Genomic DNA, 17,394 nt, shown 5'->3' on the forward strand with positions numbered 1-17,394 from the left:
AGGCCTTTTCATGTTCCCATAGTGATTGATCCTGTCACAGTTAGTACAAAATCAGTAACATTAATTTTATAGATGTAGCAGAATTTTCGTGATCATCTCTTAAAGTGCTTTAAAGCTTCTATTGATTTATTTGATGAGGCCTTTTCATGTTCCCATAGTGATTGATCCTGTCACAGTTAGTACAAAATCAGTAACATTAATTTTATAGATGTAGCAGAATTTTCGTGATCATCTCTTAAAGTGCTTTAAACAAAGAGTGCCCAGGTGTATATTTCAAAAAGGAGAACATTTTAAAGAATAAAATGAATAAAAATGTTGAGTCAATTATTTCTGCTTCCTAGCAATTAGGACTGTCCACCTCAATAAACATTACTTATTCATATAATATTTATGTATATTTAAAAGAAATCTATAATATATTTAGAACAGTTGCCCAGTGTTAACTGCTACAAACCACTAGCTAACCCCTTTATTAAACAGTCTGTCTAGGGGAAGCAAAGGTCAGTTAACTTGGGTCCCTAGCGTAATGACGGTGTTGCTGTTAGCCAATGTGGAAGTGTGGTGTATGAGGCTAATGTGTGTGAATGAGAACTGGGGGAGGTTCACTCTTCTTACCTGGTCCAGCCCAAACATACAAAGATAATGTTCAAAGAGGTAGGCAACAAACACAAAAAGGTGCATCAATGTCCACTGTGCTAGGAGAGGAATTCCAGATCTTCCACCATCTTCAATACATCCAGGCCTCACTGATGGCGTCAGATTAATGTCAAAAGTCGAGGGCGCAAAAATACAAGTAGGGGGCGCAAAAATACCAGGTGAAAAAAAATAACCTGCTTGTTTTAACGTTTAGCGTGTATAAATTTCCTTCTCGCAAGCGCAAATGGGAAACTCATGAGCAAAAAAAAGGGAATGGTGTGCGCGCTGAAGAAAAAGTTGCTCTCGAGCTTAATTTTTCTCCTCTCGGGGGCTTTTTTTCCTCGCGCGCTGTGTGAATTACCTGCAGCAGCAATTTCTGCTCGACTGAGTTTTTTGCGCTCGAGTTTTGAAAGGGGTGTTTTTGGCAGTTTGGGGGGGGAGTCAGGGTCGCCTCCCTCAGCGAACGCTATTGGCCGATATCTCCACAGTTTGTGACGGACCGCCTACTACCAGCAGTCTCCTTCAGAGAGCAACGATGGAGGGCGAGGAGGAGCGACAGCAGGTGAGTTTGCTAGCTATGCTAAAAGCCTTTGGGTTTATCTAAATAATAATAGTAATAATCCGGGGTTACACATTTATGCTGACCGTCTTAGTCCTTTTTTTTTGTCTTGAAGCTGGTTATTTGAAAGATATGGGTTAGTTAGCTTGCTAACGTTATATAACTAGTGCTATCCCCGTTAGCAATGCAGGCGCCGGGTCTTCCGACCGCGGTGACGCCGCGGTAACAGTGCCGGCGACCGGGTCGTAAACAATCCCGGACAGCGGGTCGTTCCACGACGCTGAGCCGCGTTTACAGTGCTTCGATTCGGTCAAATGTGACGAGGCTGAAGTTTAATATTCGCAGCTGCCGCTTCACTGAACGACCGTGAAGTAAAGGGAGCGTTCACAAACACCCGCTGCTGCTCAGATTATATTAAACACCTCACAGATTAATACTGAAGGAGAAATAATGAAGAAAAGCAGTAACTTACAGTTGTTTATTAACAATGTAAATATACAATATGTTATTAAATGTAATCTTATATACACGATGTTCCATCACTTATTTTCTCCAGTTTTGCCTGCAATATGAATTTGCTCTTCTAGTGTAATTAATTTTCTTCTTAAACAGGACATATCTTAAATAAGGTTCTTGTCTCCTACTTTAAGGACAACCTGGAATTAGCCTGGCCCGAACTGATTTTATACTGTACAATTAATTGGAAACATTCTGAGCCACTGTGCATAAAAAAATATTATAAAGCTAATGCTCCAGTGTGATTTTGAAGGACTTTTTCATCTTGAGCCAGAATACATACACATCAGATGAATAGTTATAGTCTCCTACTTTAAGTAAAACCTAGAATTAACCTGGCTCGAGCTAATTTTAAAATGTTAAATTAATCGTCAACATTATGTTAAATTTCCTTTATGCAAAATGGCTTGGCATGCCACGTTGACTATTAAAGTTATAGAGTACAACTCTTCATCTAGAGTGTATTTGTTCTGGGCAAAATGAAAAAGTAAAAATCAAACTGGAACATATTTATTAAACTGGAACACAAATATTATTTTTCTTTGTGCACAATGTATTGGTATGCCTATGCCATGATTCCAATTAAATGTATGGTTTAAAATCAGCTCGGGCCAGGCTAATTCAAGGTTTTCCTTAAAGTAGGAGACTAGAACTCTAGTTAAGATATTTCCTATTTAAGAAGTAGATTAATTATATTAGAACAGCACATTCATGTTTTAAGGAAAACTGGAGAAAATAAGTGATGGAACATCGTGTACATAACATTGCATTTATGACATTGTATATTTACATTGCTTTTCTTCATTATTTCTCCTTCAGTATTAATAAATCTGAGCAGCAGCGGGTTTGTGTGAACACTCCCTTTACTTCACGGTTGTTCAGGTGAAGTGGCAGCTGCGAATATTAAACAAACTTCAGCCCAGGAATACGAGGCTGCGAATATAGAGCCAAACGAATCTGGAGCTGCGAATATCAAACCAACTTCAGCCTCATCTAAAGGTGGCCCCAGCTTTGATCATAACTGTTCTAAATAATATTGAGTAAGTAGTCAAGCTTAATACATGTATGAGAATACATTTACTAATGTTTGGTTCTCTTTGCCTTTCTTCCATCAACTTAAAATAGATACAGTTACAGGATGCAGCTAGGCACATTGTGGGGATGCTGAGGAAGGCATTGAAATCTCCTTCTCAAAATGGTAACATTTACTGTGTGTTACAAGCTTTTACTGACCTTCTTTGTCCGTCTTTTGTATAGCATTTTGACGCATTCAGTGGTTTTGCTTAAACCTTCAATGTAATGTGCTACTGGGAATTCATTCACAATATGTTTACATCAGGACTGAATAAGTTGTCTTTCACAGTGCTAGGTATTGCAGATATTAGGCCGGATACAGGTTGTAGTGTCATGTTTTTAGGTCTAATGGTTTACTGGTTAGAGTAAATGACTTGTTAAGGTGATATTGTAGATGGAGCTCCAGTTCAGAGAGGCCAGACGTCAGGGACCCCAGGGTCAAAGCGACAGATGGTCTCAAGACCTGTCCAGCCAACCGTGTCTACTGCTTCACGCAGCAAACTGGATGAGAATATGGCCAGGTCTGAATCTTTAAAAACAACAACAACAACAACAACAAAAAATATATATATATATATATATAACATGGAGAGATGTTGTAATTGTTGTCTTAATCATTTAAAATTATTTTCAAAGTGCATGTGTGTTTGAAGTGATTGGTCTCCAGAAGTATTGTTTACTATTTCCCCCTTTTCCAGATAATTTCCTGGACTCTTTAAAAAAAACTGTTCAAGACCTCGGAAACGGGCAGTGAAGTCAAAACATGTTCAGTTTTTTCTTTTGGACAAAGTAACTGACCGTACCCCCAAGACAGGTGAGGAGATGGTACTTCTCCAAGCTGGACTAGGCCGTAGGACAGTTGACATTCCAGAGGATGCCGATCACTCCGAGGTATATGTCTTTTTTCCCTCTTACATGTGTTATGTTACACAGCCATTCATCAGTGGTCAGACTATGCCAAAGTGGTCTTGTTTGTGTGCTTCTGTTTTACTGTTAAAAGTTTGTGCCATTTATTTGCTCAAGTTATTCTGGAAAAATCACCTAGCACCCCATCAAGCTTTAAATTAGACCAAAGTAGTTCCATTCATTAGCGCTGCTTTTGTGATGTTTGCGCTGTCAAAAGTCCAGTCCTGTTATCAGTGTCTAAAATGTTTTTGTAGGTTTTGATAATTATATAGCATATTTAATGGTAAAATAAAGCAGTAGTGGTTAAGCAGAATTTATATTTATTAAATCCTACTGTCATATAATGATTTGTCTTATCATTTTCATTTTGCTGGCTGATATGCAGCTATATTATCTGCTTATAATATATGTATTTGTATCTGTGTGGATATTGATTTGTATAAAATTGAATTTTGTCTAAGTTATCAAGTAGAGGAAGAGATGGCATGAACCATTGGATGCTATTTAAATCTCAGGCTTCTTTACCTGTTTGCATCAGTACATTAGTAATTTTCTCCTATTTAATTCTGATGGCAGATTGAAAAGAAACTTTTAAGCTGTATTGATGTAGCAACAGTAGCAGGGTGTACATGATTGGGAAAAAAAGTAAAACAGCTTGGTGAAGATGCTGTATAGAGAAATATAAAAATAAAAATGACAAATATTTTTGTTAATGGCACAAATACAGCACTAATGATTAAGACAACTTTAAAGCAATCTGGCTGTTGATGAGGGGCTGTGTCCCATAACGGTTAAGAAAACCTATTGTTTAATTTCTTAAGAACGGTATTGGCACAAACAATGATTTTTGCTGCACAAATGCAGTGCTATCGAAGCTTAATGTGACCCCATATGAGGGGTCACATTCACAGTTACATTTTATTTAAGAACTGACACTATTTCTTTTCTTAATAATGTGTGCAAAAACATGTCTTAAGGTTATTTGAAAGGGGGTTAGTGAGTCTATTTCCTTTCAAAAAGGTTAACATTATAAAATGCATCCCCATGATGAAAAATCCTTGCACATTGATTATGCTTTAATTTAATACACATGGCAAGGTATGTATTAAAATTAGGGGTGTCACGATCTCGATATTTTATCGAAATCGATCGAAATGAGGTCATGGTCTCGAGTATCGAAGTCAAAACGAGAATCGACGATCCCTCCCGCGCGCGCTACGCAAATGGCGCAGCGCGCTACGCAAATGGGGCAGCACCAACACAGCGCATCCTATTCATGTAAATAGAGAGAGCCCGCCCTCAGTTCTGCTGTGTGAGAGGCAGAGAACAGCTGCCTTTCAGCCACGGAGGAGAAACTGAAAACGGACTTATAGAAATATAGACAGGGCTCTCAAGTTTTGAGTGTCGGCGGGAGTGTGATCACTGTTTTTTTATCTGTGCAACGGGGGAGGGGGGGCGGGGGTTGGGCGCGCAGGTTTTGTATCTGTATCTGACGGAGGGGTGGGTGCGCGCAGGTGAGAGCGTGTGAACTCGCTGAAATGCGTGTGTCAGTGTGACTTGAGAACACTGACTATAGATCACAGTCAGGTGGATTAAAAATCTTAAACTTATGATTGACTACACCTGTTGCTTTCCATTGAATTAAAAAACAACTTTCTCTCAGATAAAGTTAATAATATATCTTTCTTAAAGAAAAAAAAATGTAATTCTCAGGGACCGAGTCTTATTTTTCATGTTTAACTGTTATAGTAGGATAGAGTTCAGTTTGTTAAGGCTTTAATTGTTCCTATTTTTTTATTTTATTTTGCACGTTGCAGTTTTAATAGTGCACACTGTTGCTACCAAAAAAGTCACTAGATGGCATTACCATATATATATTAATAAATAATAATAATAATAATAATAATAATAATAATAATAATAATAATAATAAATAATATATTATTTAAATTTTATGAGGCATAAAATAATAAAATGTAAATATAAAATAAAAAAGAAAATCGAGAATTGAATCGAATCGTGACCCTCAAATCGGAAATAAAATCGAATCGAGGATTTAGAGAATCGTGACACCCCTAATTAAAATGGGTAATGCATTGTGGCTAATCCTTTGTTAAAAACCATTACAATCTGCAGTTTATTATCATGTTTTAATACATAATTTTCATACATTTACTGCAGTCTTCATGTTTAATTTATAGATTTCAGCACTCCTTCTAGAATCCTTTCCAAAAATGGCTACCTTGGATGGGGCTTGGTTGCTGTATAAAGCAGCTGGTAAGAAAGTGAATCTACAGTATAAATTATTAGTATGAAAAGGCATTATAAAATCTTATGGAAATATAGGACAATTCACAAGTGATTTCTATGTGCTAATGTACAACACATTGCAGTGCACACAAATAGGAATTAATTATACAGTGTTTCTTTGCAGTGCAGATATCAAGAATGCTGAATCCTAAAAATATAATTACATGTGTTTCAATCAAACAGGGGGCTCAGGGCAGCGGAGGCTAAATGTTGTATCACCTGAGGCAGAGGGCTATTCTGGAGCCCACTTAACAACTGGTTATACTGGAAAGAGCTGCTATTATATAATGCCAATCCAGGAGAGCCTGGATACAAGCCCCTTGCCCTTTTCGGCCAAAGAGTTTTCCAAAATGCCTAAGGCAAAATGCATCAACTGCCAGATCCATGTACCTGTACAGCTGCTGTCACTTCACATTCAAGATTGCCAGAAAACTGTATGTACAATATGCAATAACTTTGTTCCTGTAATTATATAAATAGAGTTTAACAGTTTCAAGTTATTTGTAATTGTGGTGTTGCCTGTTTTTCCCACCCCACCAGGACACTGACTCAGATTGTGAAATTACTGATGATCCTTCTGAGGTAAATAAAGTATTAATGTTAATTAAACTTTCAGTCTGGGAACTCACCTAACTGAAAGGCATAACATTTTCTGTATTTTGTAGATTTGCCCTATATGTGAGGTTCCATATCCTGTTACAGACCTGCCGCTACATGCAAGCTTTTGTGGTGAAAGGTAAGAGCAATCATTGCACTTATTTATGTAAAGACTAATGCTTTTGGAATGCATGACCATACATTGTTTTGCCAAAAGTATTTGTTTACCCATCCAAATCATTGATACAATAACATAGAGAAAGAAGCAACTGGTAATAAAAGAAACTTGCTTTGTCAGTGTAGTGCACAGAGAAACCAACTTTCAGCAGTGTTAATCACTTCATGTAGCTTCAGATTAGTAGATATATTCATGGAATGGATTTCCAAGGCTGAGCAGCTCCATCCAAGCCCTACATCACCAAATGCAATGGGGGCAAGTGGGTACTTTTGGCAATATATTGTACATTTCTGTATTTTTCCAGTTATTTACTCTCAGCCTAATAATTCGATTTTGTTGTTTGTGTGTGATTTTGTTCATACGCATGTACCGTTGGGAAAACCTTTTTTACTGTTTTCCATTTAGCAGTCATCTTCATTTTAGGGACACTCTACCCAGCACATCCTCTGCAGCTTCAGCAGTTCAGTCAACGCTATCAACTGCTTACCCATTAGTACCTGCGATTAAAGGTAATAAACACCCTGGGAGATGTTGGGGGCTGTCTGTTGGAAGGAAATTTGTGCGTTTGTTAGGGGAACACATGGGTAGACATGTTGATCATGTAGTGAATACTTTTGTTCATTTATGGACATAATTGCCTCACATTGGGTACTTGTATATTTTTTTGCTATAAACGAAAATCCAGTTTTCATTGTGAGCATTTCCCATGTTTTCTGCATTCTGCATTCAGTAGTGCCTTTTTCTTTTATTGAGAATGGAAATCACTGCAAGATCCACAAGAGGCTGTACAGCTCTTCCTGGAGCAACTTAAACAAGAGGGGGCAAGTCAACCATCACTCCTTCTGTCCCTGGATGCAACAGATGATGACGAACAAAGGGATTGTTCTCTCATCAAATTTTACAAAAGTGACTATGAAAAAAGCCAATGGAAAGCTCCTTTCCGCTGCAGCATTAAAGGTATGAAATGTAATGAAAAAATATATTATGCACACAAAAATGGTTTAAACAAGTGTAAATAGTAACTGAATCATGGAATGTATCACCAGTTTTGCATGGTATGATGTGACTTTATAGAATGAATGAATCAATAGGTCAATAAATACATTTTACCTGCTAACCTATTATTCTCTACAAACTAGAGTAGAGTTTTCTTAAAATAATGATCTGTTTCAATATGTATATTTTGTGATAATAGGGGATGCTGCAATTGGAGCAGGTGTGACAAGACATGTGCTATCTTCAGCCATTGCCAGGTTAAAGCATGGTTTTAAACTAAACCTTGGTATGTGTGCTATTTAATACTTCTCAATTTCAAAATACCAATCACTGAAATTAAACAAATGATAGCTGAGCTCATGCTGATAACATGTATACAAGCATGTAAATGTATTGTAGCCAATTTTCTAATAAACATGAATATAATGCAAAATAATTGTTAGATTCCCTTTGACCAAATATTAAATTAGATTTTGATCTAGGCAATGCAGCGGAGACTCTGTTGTTTGAGGGAGAACCTGACCACCTGGTTCCTGCTGCATCTACAGTGCTTCTGGAGAGTGATCTTTTCCGTATGGCAGGTAGAATCCTTGGTCACTCTGTGATCAATGGTGGTCCTACACTGTCTGGGTTGAGTCGGGCAGTGGTCAGTGCCTTAACAAATTGCCAAAAGGAAATGACAAAATCAAAACTCTGCCTAGAAGACTGCCCCGATACAGAGCAAAGGGACACTATTGGTCTTGTGAGTACAACTTATATCTCATATTGAATCAGTCAATTAAAAAATGTGCTACATTGGGATATCCCTCAGATATGATTATTTGACAATGAAATGTTCATGTTTAAAGCTGCTAAAAGAAGAGTGGACTGAGGAAGAATTGTCAAGAATAAACAATCTCTGCTTGGATTGGTACTGCACAGTGCCTACAAAAGACACAAACAAGCTTCTGATATTCCAGCAGCTCCTCTCCCATGCTGTATGTATATTGCTTAATATTTACTGTTCATTTGTCATGACATGATTGCCTTTATTTCCCCAAAAGTCTATACATGACAATTTTAACATGAATTGCTGGGCAATAGCAGCCGTAAATGTGATAGAAATAGCAAGAAAAATGTATGGATGATCTCCCTCACAAGCTAACTACTATTAAGTTATTAGCCCTTAACTACAAAGTTTTTGTAATATTTCATTGTACGTTTGTGACTGTACTGTTACCACAACAGGTTCTTGGCAGAGTAACTGCACAGATTAAGCAGCTCCAAAAAGGGATAAAAGACACAGGCATTTGGCCATTAATCGAACACAGACCTGAAGTCGTACCGCTGCTGTTTCCTACAGAAACAGAAGTTCAGTTAACACCACAGGTACGTTCATCTCTTTCCTACAGAAGAGTTTACTTGTAAGAGGCATAGGCCTTTTTTTTAGACAAGTATATGTGAATCTTTTCAATTTATCTTTCCCTGTGCAATACTGAAGCAAGTCCTGCAGTCCATTATATGGCCCCGTGCAAGATCCAATCACGATGATAGTGATGACGACATGCCTGAAGAGACAATTGCTCTTCTCTCTGCATTTTTCAGAAGATATGTTGAAGAGGGTACTCAGTCTGTGTTATTTTTTGTGTGGAAAAATTGCTCTATTTAATCAACCAATTATTTGCTAACAGTTTATTACTACCTTCTTTGATTTAGCTTCCTCTGACAGATTAAAGATGCTACTAAAGTTCTGGGTCGGCTGGGAGGTGCCACCTCAGCGCCTAAAGCTGGAATTTGTTCAATCCAGAGGACCAAACACCTTCCAACTGCTGCGACATGTTCAGAACATCTGCGGTTGCCAAATCACTACAAGAAATTTGAGGAGCTCAAGGCTGATCTTATGGTCTGTCTCGTGTCTGTGGATACTGGCTTTGGCCTTGTCTAAACAGGTAAATATAATTTAAGGTACCATTTACTGTGAACTGTTTTTTTTTTTTTGTCTCTGGGCAGTTGTACATTCTTTTAAACTCTTTCTCCTAGAACCATGTTGCAGAGGCGCCCAGTTCGCCAGAGGAGCCCAGTTCGCCAGAGGAGCCCAGTTCGCCAGAGGAGCCCAGTTCGCCAGAGGAGCCCAGTTCTTTTTTTTTTTCCGTAGTACAACATCACCAATGTTTGATCAATCCAAAGCTGTCTTTATTTTTTTAATTCAGCAAATAGTACAAATATATTAATACACACAACATAATTTGAAAAATCCAAAGCTCTTAAAATTAAAGCGCTGCCACTATGAGCGGGAGATCGCAGGTTCGAACCCCCGCTCATGCAGCTTTGCCATCAAGCTGCTAGTGCTCAGAGGGAGCAAAATTGGCCCTACTCACCCTGTGCCAAAATGTATTCACGACATGTTAAATACAAGTCCCTTGCCGGCAGGTCTGGGTCACTCTGTTCAATGAGGCTCTGAACCACCTGTATTTGTCCTTCATTTAAATGCGACTCAATTTGAGGAACCACAATCTCTCCATCAATCTCGCCATCGTGGTTTGTGGCAATGTCCCAGTCAATGTCAGGCTCCTCTAGATCCTAGCACAGAAAACAGAACAGAGTACTAAGTATTGTAATAAAGCCAATTTGTCATTGGACTACTCTGAACATATACACTACATTTGTGACTAAATTATCATATAGTATAACATTTGAGTGATAATCTTTAATAAATGCCAAATGTAAAACATTCAAAATGGTTGAATCTTGTTTTTGTTTCATGAATGGGTGAGTAAAGCTGTTATAGTTTTCAAAAGACATTTTCTCTTATGACATTCCTATGTACCTGGAACACAACTATGATTTATGCTACAGGCATCTGCTTCAAGTCTAATGCAAAATAAATTATTAACTGCATTTGTGCGTGTGTGAAGTATATCCAATTTTCCAAGTACGAATAAACTTAACATACATTTGGCCACATGCTATTATCAGTACTTAAATTATGAAAGTTAAAACAGGACCAATACCTCAACATTTTCTGGCTGATCAATACTGGTTTCCCTGATACCACAGTACCACAACTGCTCAGGGGTCATGTTTTCTGTCCGAATTGGGTGATTGTTCCAACCATCAACGAAACTCTCAAGGTCTTTCCTTAGTTTTGGTAGGAACACCGCATGGACAGCAAAAAGGTCTTCTGTTGAGTACACATGAGGTAGTGGTTAAGCTTTCACAATAACGTTTGCAGACACACTGTTTAATTCAAGCAAATCAAGTCATTGCATATATCTTAACCATGACAGGTAGTCAAAAGTATTTTTGCATCAATTGCCAGACGAAATGTGGCCATGATCAAAATATCAAATACTATTGGTTTAAAAAAAACAAAAACACTTCACTTTAAATGAGCACTTTGTTTTTCTAGAATATCAGACTGTATTCGGTTTCTCTGTATACTTTTTCATCCTTTCTTCAGGATAAAGAAGTAGGCAAAAAAAAATACAATTACTAAAATATTGAAATTGTGCTATAGGCACAGGTGGAGCAAAAAAAAAAATGGAGTGGAGCTGGTTTGTATATCTTAATCATTTACTGACAAATTAAAGTGTACAGACTTCCCAACCTGAGGAGCAAACATCAAGAAGCTGATCCCTCTCCAGACTCTGAAGCATGTTTTGGTACTTCAAGGTCACGCAGGTTTTGACATCACGCTAGGGCTGGCCCGAATAGCGTTTTTTGAGCTCCGGATATTCGGCACTGATTCGAAGCGAATATTCGAATATTCGTTTTAAAAAAAAGAGGTAAAAAAAAAAAGGAAATCACGGCCCCTTTAATCCACTGAAAAATGTTCAATTTGCTCTGACCGACGAGACATATTCACCCCGGATTTTTGGTGTTTTTATCCCGGATTTTTGTGTTTTCACCCCATATTTTTTCTGTGTTTTTAGCCCAGATTTCTTTGTGTTTTCATCCCGGAATTTCTGCTGCCCTACACCGCGGCTTATCCGCTGCCTAAGCAGGCTAGGAGGCTGCTGCACGGTTTCTCCGCTGCGCAAGCCAGCCCAGTAAATTGCTGTTTGTGTTTTCACACTTAGGCTATTTGCTTAAAAAAACAAACAAAAAAAAAACTTTTGTTCAGGAAGTATTTTATATTCTTAAACATTGTTAATTATATTAGAGGACAGTCATTGTAAACTGTACTTGGTCTATTTCGGTTAAAGGATTGTGCAGGGCATATTACTGATTTTGTATTTTTGCACTTGGGCTATAAGCTCAATATTAAATATTTCGTTTGTTTAGAAATTATTTTATATTTTTAAACCATGTTAAATTATATTAGAGTAGAGGAAATTCGTTCAGACATCATTTTTGTAGGCCAGGCTTTTGTAACCGATTTAGCCCCTACTGTTGCCACATTACCCCTTACGTTTTATTATATAAATCAGTTTCGTTTTTTTATCATGTATAATAGAGGTCTGCGCAAGACTGATTTTTAAACCCACTCTTCCACGCTCCCGCGTTTCTGTCTCGTTACCGCTCCGCAAAAAAATTGCTTCTTTTAATCCCGCGCCCGCCCGCCACATACACATTTCTGCCGCTCCCGCCCCACGTTCCTAATATAAATTAAATAAACTACATTTAATGCTTCAAATTTACTTATATATTTATTAAAACAGCAGCGGTGAATAGTGCGGTCCCGTTCCTTACCCCAGTCCAAACACCATCGGTGTGTGCGTGTGTGTGTCGGTCCATCCTGCGCGTTGAGAGTTTTCTTTAGGTTTTTTTTTTTACAATTATTACAGTTTTCTTAACTATTTATTCATTTTCTCCCGCATCGTCTGGATTAAACTCCCGCTCCAGCCAATAACAGTTCAGTTCTGTCCCGCGCGCAAGATTCTGACGGGACCCGCAAGAACAGAAGTGGTTAGACTGAGGTGGAACTCTGGAAAGGAGAAAAAAAACGAATATCCGAATACCAAAATTAAAAACCGAATACCTACTCAACGAACGAATATCCGAATACCCGAATATTCGGGTCCAGCCCTACATCACGCCACAAGCGTTCAATTCTATGAATAAGTTAATCATTATTAAGTCACATCTAATAAGCACAGTTAACTATAACAGTTATGTCAAAGTTTCTCAACTTAATGCATAGATGTCAGTGTTTGAAGCAAGACAAAAGGTGAAAAAAGCAAGTCATTTTCCACAAAATAGGCCTAGTAACCTACAACAAACCTTTGATTATGAACGCTTTTGCCAGACATAAAGCTTCCCCTGTCGGTTCCACGAACGTTAAACATAAATCTTGCGATTTCAACGTTTTCAACACCTTGGTCAGCTCTGACCCTGTAAGGCGCACACACACGCACACACACACACACAAAAAAAGTATATTAATACAATAAAATCCAGATTCTATAACCAGTAAGAGTGTGAAACTACAATGTACTAATAATTATTTTTCTCCTATGTACTTCTAAAATATAGTACTAGTACTTCTAAATATAAAATGTCCAAGGAATCTGTAGTTGAACCTTAAAAGTCAGGATAATTACATTATTAATTTATTGTACATGACCTCTATTTTTTGATGACCGAAATATTTCTTTATGTTGCAAGGTGAATTCATTAACATTCATGAGCTGGCATGCTGACTGTTTAAAAACATAGGTTTTATTTTATCAGAATAGTTAAAAATATTCATATTCCAATAGTAAATTATGAACATTCATAATAATAATTAAACGCTCACTGCTCTATAAACTGGTTGTATTAATCAATAAACAACTGGCAATAAGTTATTTTAAAATTAAAATATTATTGTTGCTCTCAAAAGAGTAGTCAGTGACAATCTTCATGAATTTGTAGTAATCATGTCTATTCAAAATGCAAAAATTTTACCTTGATGGTATGCCATGCTTTTCTGTTGCCTCTTTGAAGGCTGCCAACGCAGTTGATGCCAGATTGTTGGTAGCAACACGCAGACACATCACCTGCAATGTAAAATTAAGATATGTGGCCCTTTTAAAAGAAGTAAAAGAAGATACTGTAATTTGTATATGTATAGGTACAGTAGTCTGTAAATTTTTTAAGAAGTGAAAACAGAACAGAGCATGAAATTACTCACTTTTCTGGAATACCCATCCACTGCGCCAAACAGTACAATGTTGTACCTAGTGAGTAGTACATTTAAGTCCAATAAATAAATGCAGTCACTAACAGTACAAGTACAATGACTTAGGCTTATAATTTTGTTAGTTAAATACACCAACCTGATTAGTTTGTGGTTTGTGTCCACATGCCAAAGTGAAAGAGGACCTCTCACAGAATAAGTCCTGCGTACAACACAGCCTAATCCAGCAAGTCTTGAGATGATTCCCAGAGAATCCACACGGTGCAATGATGCAGCCACTCTCCTCCACTGAACATGGACTCCCAGTGATCGCAGCCTCCCCTTAACCATCCGGTAGCCAGCCATCGGCATTTCATTTTTTACATCCTGTACCACCCTGTCCAGTTCCTCATCACTCATACTGCTGTACCGTCTAGCCGACAGGCCAAACTGCTGCATGCGTCTAAACACTGTACGTATTGAGACTCCCATCATCTTTGCAATGCAGGGCACAGGCAAGTCAGTTTCTAGGAACTCTTCCAAGGTCTCTCTCTCAATGTCTAACTTGGGACGCCCCATCTGCCCAGGTAGTGTCTCAACATATATATTTCTGCCACTGATGCATTCAATGTGTTCGGTCACAAGCCTAAAAAGGTCCTGTAGAGCATGCAAAATCTCTGTGGGCATATCAATGTGTCTGGACAGTGCATTACACAAATACAACTCCTACCTACATGTAAATTCCATGTAATCTAAATCGACAGGTTCTCTTGTGAGCCCAAGTTCTAATTTGGAGAGAAGCCTTGAGAGCAGGTGTCTTCTCAGAGTGTCCTGTAAAGACAGAGAAAAACTATTTAAGGAAAACGCTATGTAAATGTTAAAAAATATTCATAACATTTATTTAGGGGCTACCAGTTTTTTTTTACTTTAAAAGTTAACTACTGTTAATCTAGATTAACTATATCAAATGTTATAAATACTAATGTGGTAAATATATATTTTTCTTAAACGTGTTAGTTGTTGGTAATATAACATAGTACATAGAAAATGTAGTTTTATTGTTGGCCAACACGATTATTCGATTTTACAAAAATAGAGCTTGAATGGACTATTATGAAAAAAATCTATATACATTCTTTATTGTAATTTAAACTATCCATCAATCATTAGCGTGTCAAATACCACCTCAGCATAACGGTACAACAAAAAACATATCACAATGCAGTTAATACTCTGTAAACGTTACCCTAGCTAAGCTACCGTTGTGTATCAATTTTGAAAGTTATTTAGATAGCTACACAAGGTAATATAAAATAATAAATGCTAATAAATCACGTACACAATAGCCAGCTCTTACCTCGCAAGTTAGGTAACGCTAAAGGTGCTTGCACACTGCACGTGGTAGGTGCGGCGCGGTACGCTGACCCCCATAGGATTCAATAGTGTCTAGAGCGGTAGAGCGGTGCGTCGCTGCCGCGGAGCAGAGCGGAAAGCGGCGCGTTTCCCCGCCCATAACCACGCCTCCACCGCGCTACCGCTTACCGCGGGCAAAGTTCAACATGGTTCAACTTTGACCTCGCGGCAAGCGGTACCTCGGCAGAAAACGCATGACGTGAACTCACGCGACTAGAGAGAAACTGTAGTCCAAACAACAATAAACGTGCGCGAGAGACTAATAATAGCGATTAGTGAATCCCCTCAGCTGTACATCACTTCCCTACACTCATATAGAGATAACAGGAGGAAGAGAAGAATCAGAGCTTTGTTCTGAGGCTGAGAAACATATACAGATCCACAGAGGCTGTAGAGACTCAAAACTACAAAACACCGCTCACAGAGGTGATGGGTTTTAGAAAACTCCGCCTATTATCAGCAGGAGACGCTTGGCGTCAGCAGCAGCGCAACGCACCCGCAACTGACCAGCGTAGAGCAGAGCGGCAGCACAGCGGAATGCCGCGCGGCATACCGCGTTCAGTGTGCAAGCACCTTGACACGCCTAACTAACTAGCTTTTCCACTGCAGTCAAACGGTTCTAAGCACAGAGGGAAAATATTTGGGTGCATTTTCCACACAGAGACGGTTCAGTACGGAATGCTTACAAACCAGGCTGACACCATTATTTCCCAGCACATTTGTCTATCCGTACCTGGGGTCACATTTGACCGAATCGAAGCACTGTAAACGCGGCTCAGCGTCGTGGAACGACCCGCTGTCCGGGATTGTTTACGACCCGGTCGCCGGCACTGTTACCGCTGCGTCACCGCGGTCGGAAGACCCGGCGCCTGCATTGCTAACGGGGATAGCACTAGCTATCTAACGTTAGCAAGCTAACTAACCCATATCTTTCAAATAACCAGCTTCAAGACAAAAAAAAGGACTAAGACGGTCAGCAGAAATGTGTAACCCCGGATTATTACTATTATTATTTAGATAAACCCAAAGGCTTTTAGCATAGCTAGCAAACTCACCTGCTGTCGCTCCTCCTCGCCCTCCATCGTTGCTCTCTGAAGGAGACTGCTGGTAGTAGGCGGTCCGTCACAAACTGTGGAGATATCGGCCAATAGCGTTCGCTGAGGGAGGCGACCCTGACTCCCCCCCCAAACTGCCAAAAACACCCCTTTCAAAACTCGAGCGCAAAAAACTCAGTCGAGCAGAAATTGCTGCTGCAGGTAATTCACACAGCGCGCGAAGAAAAAAAGCCCCCGAGAGGAGAAAAATTAAGCTCGAGAGCAACTTTTTCTTCAGCGCGCACACCATTCCCTTTTTTTTGCTCATGAGTTTCCCATTTACGCTTGCGAGAAGGAAATTTATACACGCTAAACGTTAAAACAAGCAGGTTATTTTTTTTCACCTGGTATTTTTTCGCCCCCTACTTGTATTTTTGCGCCCTCGACTTTTGACATTAATGTGACGCCGTATTTTTGCGCCCCCTACTTGTATTTTTGCGCCCTCGACTTTTGACATTAATGTGACGCCATACTCACTCCTGCATTATAGGCTCCAATCCCCTACCTAAGGCCTTCTTTTGAAGATTTTACTTCAGGACCTTAAGAAGAGAGAAACCGCCCCCAGTGAATGGAGTGTGTATTGTGGAAGTGTAATTTCTGGCTTAATTCATCTACATTTTCCCTGACCTTGGGCAATCTCGCATTTCGAAAGGTTAACTACCAATTCTGCCTTTTCCAACTGTTCAAAAACTGGCCCAATATGACAAATGTGGTCATCTCATGAAGAGCTATACACAACTACATCGTCTATATATGTTACCCCAAGGAGGAGGGAGGCTGGATGCAAGTGCAGACAGTTTATTACCACAACAAACAAATCCAAATTCAGGCAGAGGTCAGTGTACCGGCAAACGGGAATATAAGAGGAAATCAGAATCGGGGTCGAGGAGCAGGCAGAGGTCAGTAACAATTAAACATATATTTAGAACCGCTCAGAACTTAGAAACAACGATATGGCAACTAAGACTTTGCACTGGGTTTGAAGCTTGAGTCACTTAAATACCCCAGCTGATGTTGATCAGCTGGAAGGGTGGGC

General features: G+C 39.0%; 2 protein-coding genes across 5 annotated transcripts; one reads left to right on the top strand and one right to left on the bottom strand.

Moving 5' to 3' along the window:
• Positions 1 to 33: 33 nt before the first annotated feature.
• LOC111188858 (uncharacterized) lies at positions 34 to 10,489 on the top strand. Of its 4 annotated transcripts, none has more exons than XM_049474157.1 (17): positions 34 to 1,198; positions 2,837 to 2,909; positions 3,180 to 3,306; positions 3,484 to 3,676; positions 5,893 to 5,968; positions 6,185 to 6,435; positions 6,542 to 6,583; positions 6,667 to 6,737; positions 7,182 to 7,285; positions 7,530 to 7,733; positions 7,972 to 8,058; positions 8,243 to 8,514; positions 8,621 to 8,749; positions 9,000 to 9,140; positions 9,253 to 9,373; positions 9,468 to 9,700; positions 9,792 to 10,489. In XM_049474157.1, the coding sequence occupies exons 4-17, from the start codon at positions 3,608 to 3,610 to the stop codon at positions 9,954 to 9,956; spliced, it is 1,965 nt and encodes a 654-aa protein (XP_049330114.1). In that variant the 5' UTR covers positions 34 to 1,198; positions 2,837 to 2,909; positions 3,180 to 3,306; positions 3,484 to 3,607; the 3' UTR covers positions 9,957 to 10,489. The 4 variants fall into 4 exon arrangements, with proteins under 4 accessions (XP_049330114.1, XP_049330116.1, XP_049330115.1 ...); XM_049474159.1 differs by having other exon boundaries at positions 8,255 to 8,514; XM_049474158.1 differs by having other exon boundaries at positions 7,185 to 7,285.
• A 1,768-nt stretch (positions 10,490 to 12,257) lies between these two features.
• LOC125798583 (uncharacterized) lies at positions 12,258 to 16,622 on the bottom strand. Its single transcript, XM_049474165.1, has 6 exons — positions 16,320 to 16,622; positions 14,012 to 14,682; positions 13,867 to 13,912; positions 13,641 to 13,732; positions 12,975 to 13,085; positions 12,258 to 12,805 (listed from the first exon to the last, which is right to left on the bottom strand). Exons 2-6 carry the CDS (start codon positions 14,536 to 14,538, stop codon positions 12,733 to 12,735), a joined length of 849 nt encoding a protein of 282 aa, XP_049330122.1. The 5' UTR covers positions 14,539 to 14,682; positions 16,320 to 16,622; the 3' UTR covers positions 12,258 to 12,732.
• Positions 16,623 to 17,394: the final 772 nt, after the last annotated feature.

The sequence above is a fragment of the Astyanax mexicanus genome, chromosome 2, assembly GCF_023375975.1.
Source record: "Astyanax mexicanus isolate ESR-SI-001 chromosome 2, AstMex3_surface, whole genome shotgun sequence".
NCBI lineage: Eukaryota > Metazoa > Chordata > Actinopteri > Characiformes > Acestrorhamphidae > Astyanax > Astyanax mexicanus.

Coding starts and splice junctions, on each gene's coding strand:
- LOC125798583 (XM_049474165.1), bottom strand. CDS start 14,538: ATGCCCACAGAGATTTTGCATGCTCTACAGGACCTTTTTAGGCTTGTG. Junction 13,913..14,011: donor ACAAACCACAAACTAATCAG/GTTGGTGTATTT, acceptor ACTACTCACTAG/GTACAACATTGTACTGTTTG. Junction 12,806..12,974: donor AAAAGCGTTCATAATCAAAG/GTTTGTTGTAGG, acceptor ACTTATTCATAG/AATTGAACGCTTGTGGCGTG.
- LOC111188858 (XM_049474157.1), top strand. CDS start 3,608: ATGGTACTTCTCCAAGCTGGACTAGGCCGTAGGACAGTTGACATTCCA. Junction 3,677..5,892: donor AGGATGCCGATCACTCCGAG/GTATATGTCTTT, acceptor TTTAATTTATAG/ATTTCAGCACTCCTTCTAGA. Junction 6,436..6,541: donor TTCAAGATTGCCAGAAAACT/GTATGTACAATA, acceptor CCACCCCACCAG/GACACTGACTCAGATTGTGA.